Genomic DNA, 9676 nt, shown 5'->3' with positions numbered 1-9676 from the left:
GCGCTTGAAGTTCTCGTCCAGGAAGGCGTAGAGGATGGGGTTGAGGCTGCTGTTGGTGTAGCCCAGGGCCACGCAGAAGAAGTAGGCGGCCATGACGTCGGTGGTCTCGGGCACGCCGGGAAGCAGCGCCCTGACGAGGATGAAGATGTGGATGGGCGTCCAGCAGACCACGAACACGGCCACCACCACCAGCACCAGGCGGGTGATGCGCCGCAGGTTGCGGTCCTTCTCCCGCGAGCCCGACAGCAGCCGCACGCTCTTCAAGCGCAGCACCATCAGCGTGTAGCAGACAGTGATGATGAGGAGGGGTGCCACGAAGCCGAAGATGAAGACGCAGATCCGCATCAGAGTGTCCCAGTAGACGTACGGGTCGGGGAACTGCAGGGCGCACTCTGTTGTGCCTGGAAAGAGTGACAACACGCATTGGATCACAAGATGGCAGCATCAATTTTGATTAGATTAACTGCAAGGACATTTATGCCGCATCCCTGGAGTCAAGAAGAGAGAAAAACATCTTTTATTTTTTAACCATAGCAACTTCTCTTAGGAGACTGTTACCAAAGAAACCAAAGTAAACAGAACAGTCACAAGTAACGAGGCCTAATGAAGTTGCATCATCACAATCATGCACCGCATCATCACAATGCACCATAATGTAATTCGACTGCATGGGCAAACGATGCATACAGTAGGTGTGCAGAGGTGAGAGTGTGTGGCGAGCAGGCTAGCAGTAGTACCATTGTTGGTCTGAGTGCTTCCCAGGATCAGAGCAGGGATGCCCGCAGCAGAGGAGAGCACCCAGATGAAGATGTTGATGATCTTGGCCTTGACGGGTGTTCGGAAGTCCAAGGCCTTCACCGGGTGGCACACCGCCACGTAGCGGTCCACACTCATCATAGTGAGAGTGAAGATACTGGTGAACATGTTGTAGTAGTCAATTGAGATGAAGACTTTACAGACCACTTCACCAAAAGGCCATGAGTTGAGCAGGTAGTCAGTGCTCTGGAATGGCATGGTGGTAGTGACCAGAGCATCTGCCATGGCCAGGTTGAAGATGTAGATATTGGTGGCTGTCTTCATCTTTGTGTATCTGGCAATGAATAGACATTTGCACTACAGATTTGACCAGTGAATTGTGTACAGGAAAAACAGAAGGTCAGAGGTTACTGAAGATTTCATCGGAAAATTAAAAAAAAAAAAAAAAAAAAAAACACCAAGCATATTACATTATTCTTGTGGCGCACGTGTTCATACAGCTAGTAGTCTGCGCTATCAATTTAGATGACCAATAGTCCTTTACTAACAATCCACACGGGGACGCCAAAGTAACTACAAATGCATTATAAAGGGAAAATATATGAGCTTTTATGATGGATGATTTGTTCTAAGTTTTTTTTGCTTTGTTTTCAACTCATTGTCCGACCCTTTCAAATTCCATTATTTCTCCAACAGGACACTGCGCATCTCCGAGAAAACCCTCACAATTCAGCATACATTTTACAGTAATATAAGAATAAAACTTGTCTTTGTACCTTGAATGTATTGTTTCCAATTTATCTATGCTCTTTTGCCTGTGTGAGCAATTACACATGAGCTAGGCCGGTATAGACCATGCATGTCAAACTCTGCACAGAATAGCTGTGCAAAGTTAGTTAACTTTGTGTGACTGATATTGCTATGGCACAGATGGTTGTCTTACCTGATGATGACATACATTACAAGACAGTTGCCCACCAAGCCCACCACGAACACTACGGAGTACAGCGCCGTTATGATGGGGATGATTGGAGACATAGCCTCTGGCTCGGCTGCCCAGGTCCCATTGGGTGTGTAATTGTAGATATCAGGCTGCCACGTGAAGTTTGGCAAACACTCTTCAGAGTGAACGGATACACACTTGTCCTCTTTAACTATCTGCACCACGTCGCTCCCCATTCTTTTCATATGTTTCCACATGAGACAAAAGAAACAAACAATGAAAAAATAGTATCAATTTACACAAGTTACCGGATCAAATGTAGGCTAAAGCGTAGACGATTGCATGAATGCATTTTGATGACAACATTGAGATAATTATGCTGCATTCATGCGTTACCCAACATGTCCGTCAAAATCGTAGGCTACTTAACTTATCACAAAAAGATTTGCTTCACATGGACTCAGCTTACCTTGTATTTAGAGGTCCTCCAAAAGTTTCAAGAGAAGTATGTATTTGAAGAAGTCTAGACTGCTGAACGCATGAGGCTGGAGCTCCGCACAGATGTCAGTAACTCCGCAGCGTCTCAGACGCTCCTGCCGCACCGCCCTTCCCGCGTGAGAGCTCAGCGCTGTGACACAGGCAACACAAGTGCGCGCGCACCAACTCCCTCACTCAGACACTCGCACGGAACAAACTACCCCACCTCTCAAGCCATTTGAAAAGACAGGTGGAAAGCATGTACTTGGCCATGCATAGATATGTCCTCAACTTGAGTGCCTTACGGTCATAGAAATCCAAGAATTTAGAAGAATCTAAGAATTTCGAAAGGTTCGAATGACCTTCAATTATCTCAAGCAGTCATTTAATTAGCCTACTGTAAGAAAAAAACAACTTTGAACAATTTCAGAGACATACGACACAGAGGGAGACACTTCTGTGAAAGAGTAATTTCATGCCATCTCCTTGACCCCGCAAGGATCCCTAGATGTCGTGACGAATCGAACCATGCTGGCCAGGCAATGGCATGCAAGGGCCGATCAAGACGAGCAACCATAACCAGTTGCCAGCACTGCATAACATTGAATTGAATTGCCAAACACAAATAGGCATATTAAAAAAAAAATGCTGAGAAACACGTGACAGCCTACGGTTGCTATTTCAGTTGCTCCTCAAAACTCCTGCATGTAATTTTAATCACATTTTCATAGAGTCTTACTCTGAACGTGATTGAGAAAGAGACGTTTGGAACAACAAACTAACACCGGCCGGCCTTCCTCAACCAAGCAAGTGTTGTTATTTGTTCTGTTCATCAATGTTTTGGAGTGACGCGGTTGATGCGCAACAGCTTGCCGCAGACCTTGTCCATGGTGCTGAATTGTCACGCTGTCGTTTAAACATCGGGCTAGAGCCGGTTTCAGGGGAGTTGGAGGAAAACAATCCAGAAAACATATTATGTGAAATGTTTTGCGATATAGAACACAAATACACATATTCCAAAGATGTCAGGGCGTTATCCTCACTGACATTGCACAAGTCTTAGATTCCTGAGAACATTCTGACGAGGTTCCTCGATGTCCAATTGACATTAGGCCTACCTCCTTTAACTGGAGACATACGATTTTTTTTACTCATCCTCGGGTGATATCATTCAATAATTCTGAACAAGAGGATAGGACTCACACGTTTGGATTATTATTAAACATCGGGCTAGAGCCGGTTTCAGGGGAGTTGGAGGAAAACAATCCAGAAAACATATTATGTGAAATGTTTTGCGATATAGAACACAAATACACATATTCCAAAGATGTCAGGGCGTTATCCTCACTGACATTGCACAAGTCTTAGATTCCTGAGAACATTCTGACGAGGTTCCTCGATGTCCAATTGACATTAGGCCTACCTCCTTTAACTGGAGACATACGATTTTTTTTACTCATCCTCGGGTGATATCATTCAATAATTCTGAACAAGAGGATAGGACTCACACGTTTGGATTATTATTAAGAAACAACGTTCTTGATGCCCTAGAAAATTGCAGAACAAGTGTGATATTCAATGACCACTCTGTAATTGCCTTTTCATAATATTCATTGTTTAACAACAAAATCTTCAGTACCAAACTAAATAGAAGGTAAAGAGATATTGTTGTGCTCAGATGACAAATGTTCTAGCCCAGTTGTGTTAGAACCAAAAAGATCTGTGAGAAGTGAGAATAGAATACACATGATATATCCCAATGTATTTATTAGCCTATATGTGTCATGAGGTAGGCTACATCCAATCAAGGTGTTTTTCTTTCCCCTCTCAGACTTCATGGATCACCATGTTGCTAAGTAACACCATCAGGGACAATGTGCTAGAGAAGTACTGCAAGTATCTTTTTAGCTACTTTTTCCTTTGTTTCTTGTTTATCTTTTTTCATACACTTTTCAGGGATGATTGAACAAAGGATTCTTCACATATCTACCAGTTGTCAGAGCAAGTCAACCCTTATGGTCAAACCAGTCAAGTAAAGAAAACGAGCTAAAATACTAGTTTTGAACAAGAGAAAAAAACCCTTTACATATATTTTTCAAGTGATACTTGGTAAAGAGATAATAGTTTTAAGAGCTATCCTCTCCTGTATAACAACATCATTTGCTCGATAAAATTCAAAGGGAAATGGTTGAATGGAAATAAGCATGTTGTGATCTCAACCAAACAAATAAACAAACAAACACACAACAAATCTTATCTGTAAGTTAATTTTCAGACAGTATATCTCACATATTCATTTGGGAAGTGATTTAGAAAGAAATGAATAGCGATGGAGAGGAGAAGGTGGGAGTGGAGGAGATGCCTTTCAGTATAACCTTGAAGAATGAAAGGACGATGTTTAAGCTAAATGGCAGGGAGTCACCATGGCAACTACATTTTCTTTAGACATATTGAAAATCATGGAATCATCACTGCAAGGAAAGGGGGAAAATAGTTTGGCGCATTTTAACATCCGGCTACATTAAATTATGTTTGATAGAAATGAAAATAGCTGCCATTAGAAAACATAATAATAAAATAATGTCTGGTGCAGCGGTTCAAAAAACGTGAAGCAAAACTAGGCTAGACAATTTATGAATACATGAATGCATGACTTGTGTATGAATAAACAAATTGAGTTTGCACACCACACCCACACACACACATTAGCTTATGCATGCACATACTTACTCACATACACACAGAAAAAAGAGAGGCACTTGCACACACTGTAGAACTGCAGACAAGAATGCGCTACAGGAACTGAAAATGGGTGGCCTTGGGTAGAATACAGAAACAAACTCCACCTTCTGCAGAGGAGAAATACTGCCTGAGAGAAAAGATTTATGGGGGAGGCATAGATGTTCCATCCTCCAGTGATACACAATAGGATTCAAGGTTTCATTTGGTCGTAGAGGTTTCAATGGTAGACTCTCACTTGCTGTAGTAATGACAAGCACCCTGGAAAATGGTGTGAGTGTGCAAATCAATGTTTGCAGAGTTAAGGGATCTTGTCGGGCTGTGTGGTGTGGAGGAGTCAGGTGTCCCATAATCTGACCAGTGCTTCTGCATGAGTGGTCAGAGACATATCACAAATCATTTTTAACCTTGTTGAAAAGTAGACTTTTGACAGGAGTAATTCCATCTTTTATTTTAAGTATCATTCATTCTGATTGACAAGTGGCTACTAGCCCTGGCTCTGAAACTTTGGTCAGCATCTTGTTTGTCACACAGGGAGCAAAGATCAAAAGCTGTGATCCCATGGCAAAAGCCATTCAACTGATGTTCCATTAATAAAGAACTATTTATGGGCTCACTGTTGCTGGAGCTGTTTGAGCGATGGGCCTTCTAACTCAAGCCAGCAGGGCTTCAGGGTCCACTGCCCCGGGATCACTCATCTATGAAAAGCTTTCGCCATCATGACAGACAGTGTAACCTACAGTATACAGTATAAATGGACACAGCACAGTGGAAACATTTGCATACCTAAACTTTTTTCATTAACATTAATATTTAGGAAAACATACTGTTGTCTCTGTGTGTGTGTGTGCGTGAGTGTGTGTGTGTGTGTGTGTGTGTGTGTGTATATATATATTATATATACACTGTGTATATATACTAATATATATTTATTCTTTATTCTTGTAAGTATGTTTTGGGGCTTTTTGGCAGTGAAGAGATGGACAAGAAGTGAGTGGGCGAGATGGGGTGTGAGCAGGAAATGACCCTAGTCTGACTCAACCCTGGCTCCCCGTGGGCTCGGGCCTGATTATGTTATATATGGATGCTGTGACCAGCTGCACCGCAGCACTACCGGTGGTATTCTTTTGACACCTCAAGAGGCCAGTGTAGTAATAAGCTCCAATGTGCTATGGAAGCACCATCAAAAAGATGAAGTAGCACCTGTTGCACAGCACACATCAAAACAAAAGAGAGCTTAAAGAATGAAGCAGGTGGCTCTGAGGAGTCTTCCTCCTTTTGTGTTTCTAATGTGTCACGTGATCTCTGCATGCAAGTCTCCAACAGCTCTTTGTGGAAACTAAAGAAATGAAGACCAATACACGTGAACCTGGTTGTTTAGAGGGCTGATTGGGAGGCTTGTGCTTACCAGGGACATCACTGTACTTCTGTGATTAAGGGAGATAATAAAGCAACTTGGCTACAAGCATTGCACACAGCACAGGTTAAACAAACAGCTATTAATGGTGCACAAATCTCATCAAGATTTGTTTTAAGTATGGACAGTCCTATATGTCTGACTAAAGGTCAGCTTACAGATGCCAAACTTGTTTAATGTATTTTGCACATACAAACCATATTTTTTCTTATTCTTGTCAACTTCTCTAATGTTTTTTTTTCATCATCCCAACAACTGATATACAAACATGTAAACAATCAACTGCCAATATCAATTAGGCCTATCTGATATACAAACATATGTAAAAGATCTGCCAATATCAATTAGGCCTATCTGATATACAACATGTAAAAGATCTGCCAATATCAATTAGGCCTATCTGATATACAAACATTATGTAAAAGATCTGCCAATATCAATTAGGCCTATGTGATATACAAACATACTGTATGTAAAAGATCTGACAGCATTATTCTTGCTGCCTTTTTACAACATATGAAATGTATAACGGCCCTGAGGTGTCCTGTTATATGGATAGAATGGACGAGGGGGAAGGCAGAGAACTCCTGGACGTGCAGCGTTTCCTCGACCCGAGTCCATTCATTCCGTATGCCTTTAACAGGACGCGAGAGCTCCAGGGCCATTATCCCACTTATCACCTGGTTACTACTATAGATCATAGTCAAGCCTATATAGAACACAAAGGACACAAGTGGTTCCGTTTAAAAAGATGGTGACTTGTTCAGCTTGTTGACCATCTTTTTCTTTTTCTTCAATTAGCCTTCTTTCATTGAGAAGATTGAACAACATAACAGCATGCAGCAATGAGGGGAACCAAGCAACCCAGCACTCCCCCATTCAAATGGGCGGTGAGGTCACTGAGCAGGAGTGTGGACATTTGTGAGGAAGCACGGAAAAGCTTGTATAATTCAGCCACAAGGGATCATTTGAGTAATGAGCAAAATACAGTATGTTTATCGTTATTATTATCATTATTACTATTATTACAGTATTATTATCATTACCTTGTGTAATACCTATGTGCTGTTATTAATCTTGTGTCCGGTAATAGGTCCCATGGTAGCTGGTCATGTTAGTGTAACTGCTGCGGCTGTCATACTGGATTTAGCCAGAAGGTTTTAAACATTTTCCTTAGGCCACATTTGACCTTTCTCTACCAACTTTGCAAGTGTGGTGGTCTCTTTATTTTTTCCAGAGCTCTATATCAGTCCTCTGATTGATGACCGCCCAGACTGCCCAACAACTCTGATGGGAAATCTAGATGTAAAAATATGGCGTATTACATTATTTATGAAGGAGTGCTGTTACACTGGAGCATGTTTTTTTCACCACCTCAACACCTGGTAGAGAAAATGTCCAGGAGTTGTTTTTTTTCTTTTCATTATGAAACTGTGTAAACTTGAGATTTCTTTCTGAAACAGAAAGAGAATGACTCTGGGTCAACATAGCCTGTTTTGTCTGGGTGGACGGTTGCGCTTTTTCAAAACATCAGTGATTCAGGCAACACTGAAAGGCTGGCAGGTGAGACTGGACTATTGACTTGGCCGCTGGGGCAATGTAGTCAATCTCTGTGCTCCTTCAATAATCAGAGCGCCAATGAGATGTGAACAAATGAATTATCTGTGGAGAGGCTCGAGGGAGGACCAGAGCAGCAGAGCAGCTTCTTCAGGCCAGCTGCATCATCCCATTGGCTGGGCTGGGTGATGTCTCACAGCAACAAGCGCTCCAACAGAAGGTCAAGAAAGGAAGGGAGCCTCTGTAGTATTCAAACACACCCTGGCTTAAGGACTGCAGCAGAAGTAGAAAGTAGTTGGAAGCGCACACAAACAAAGCCCAAATGCAAATTCATATTTCTGCCTCATTTCACAAAGCCAAAACGTCAATGAGTATGGAGGATTTCACAGAATGACAGCTAGAAAATCAGATACTCAACAAAAAGAAAGCCTATTGGACAAACAGCATTATCTACACAGCATATTAATGAAGGTGTTATTAAATCCGATAGAGGCTGCCACATCCCCTGCAGTCTCAGCAAATCACTAAGTCCACCTGTTAGCCTGAGGAGAAAAAGCTGTGTGCGAGAGCGAGTGAGACGATCAATGGGAGGGAGAGAGAGAGAGAAAACAAATTACCCAGGTGCCGGAGCTCCCATTGTCTGGAAGTCTACTCAGCGGGCCGTGCTACCACTTCCCCTGGATCCATCTACGGCAGTTAATCATACAGCACCCCCCAAATCAAGACAGGCCCCAGGAAAAAGAGCTCACCATTTCATCGTTATTCAGACATGGTCTGCAATAGGCCAGTTTTATTATGTCAATAATATACACCGAGCTAAGTACTGAGAAGCCTTGGGCATTCATGGCCAGCCTGATGATTGTCCAAAATAATGGACAAGAAGCAGGCAGGTCCTTAATACGTTGTCTGTCTGTAGATGGCAGAGTTGAAGTGTGACTAGGGTCTGATTTTTAGGGGCCAACTTAGTAAAATTACTTTAGGGGCCAACTTAGTATAATTACTTTAGGGGCCAACTTAGTACAATTACTTTAGGGGCCACAACATCTCATGTCAGATTTCCAATGTGTTTCTTCACAGCCTATAGCAACAGCATGCCTTGTTCGTTCACTCATTTCACCATGACAGTGCAAGAGACGGAGAAACCACAAGAGCCGTTTCCTAGGGAGTCCTTTATTGGAATGCAAGTCATATTTTTTAATACTCGAGGACATAAATAAATTTCATCATTGACTTCTCAAGATTAAACACATATAGTCGCATAGACAAGTACCCACCAATGCACACACACACACACACTCACAGAAATCCATCCGAATGTTCACTTCTGAGCAACAAAAATCACAATGGGTGGGGGTGGTGGTGGTGGGGGTGGGAGAAGGGGTGGGGGGTTAAATTGGGAGGTGAAGGGAGCCAAACCACAGTAATACAGTATTACACTTCACAGCAACTGGACGCGCGCTGGGGACAGGGTGGGAGGTGGGGTGAGTCACCAGGAGCAAGAAAGGTTTCAAATCCTCACTGCAGTGAAAGCTGACATTCATACACAGTACACAAGCCAATTGCAAACATGCCAATACACACACACCCTCACATACACACATATACAGAGATGTTTACACACAGGTACGGCATATTGCCAGAGAGAGAGAGAGAGAGAGGGTTGACAGAGAGAGGAGAGAGAGAGAGAGAGAGAGAGAGAGGGAGGACCGGTCGCTCAGCTTCTGGCTGCAACGGCGGTGGCGGGGGCTTGCTCTGTGGACTGCAGCTGCTTTCCAAGGTACTCCCTG

General features: G+C 42.8%; 2 protein-coding genes across 3 annotated transcripts in view; both read right to left on the bottom strand.

Moving 5' to 3' along the window:
• oprk1 (opioid receptor, kappa 1) overlaps nt 1-1935 on the bottom strand; it is a 4161-nt gene extending 2226 nt beyond the window's left edge. Inside the window, exons 1-3 of the mRNA XM_062520048.1 lie at nt 1700-1935; nt 738-1090; nt 2-401 (exon numbers count right to left, since the gene is read on the bottom strand). Of these exons, the coding sequence (XP_062376032.1) occupies nt 2-401; nt 738-1090; nt 1700-1935 (989 nt within the window). The remainder of the gene's footprint in view (nt 1; nt 402-737; nt 1091-1699) is intronic.
• A 7104-nt stretch (nt 1936-9039) lies between these two features.
• The window catches only part of atp6v1h (ATPase H+ transporting V1 subunit H), a 33942-nt gene continuing 33305 nt past the window's right edge, over nt 9040-9676 (bottom strand). For both annotated transcript variants that reach the window (XM_062520029.1, XM_062520037.1), the window contains one exon: nt 9040-9673. In XM_062520029.1, the coding sequence (XP_062376013.1) occupies nt 9604-9673 (70 nt within the window). In that variant the 3' untranslated portion in view covers nt 9040-9603. The remainder of the gene's footprint in view (nt 9674-9676) is intronic.

The sequence above is a fragment of the Sardina pilchardus genome, chromosome 2 (assembly GCF_963854185.1).
Source record: "Sardina pilchardus chromosome 2, fSarPil1.1, whole genome shotgun sequence".
NCBI lineage: Eukaryota > Metazoa > Chordata > Actinopteri > Clupeiformes > Clupeidae > Sardina > Sardina pilchardus.
The sequence above is the reverse complement of the archived record's forward strand: the minus strand, read 5'-3'. Positions and strand labels throughout refer to the sequence as shown.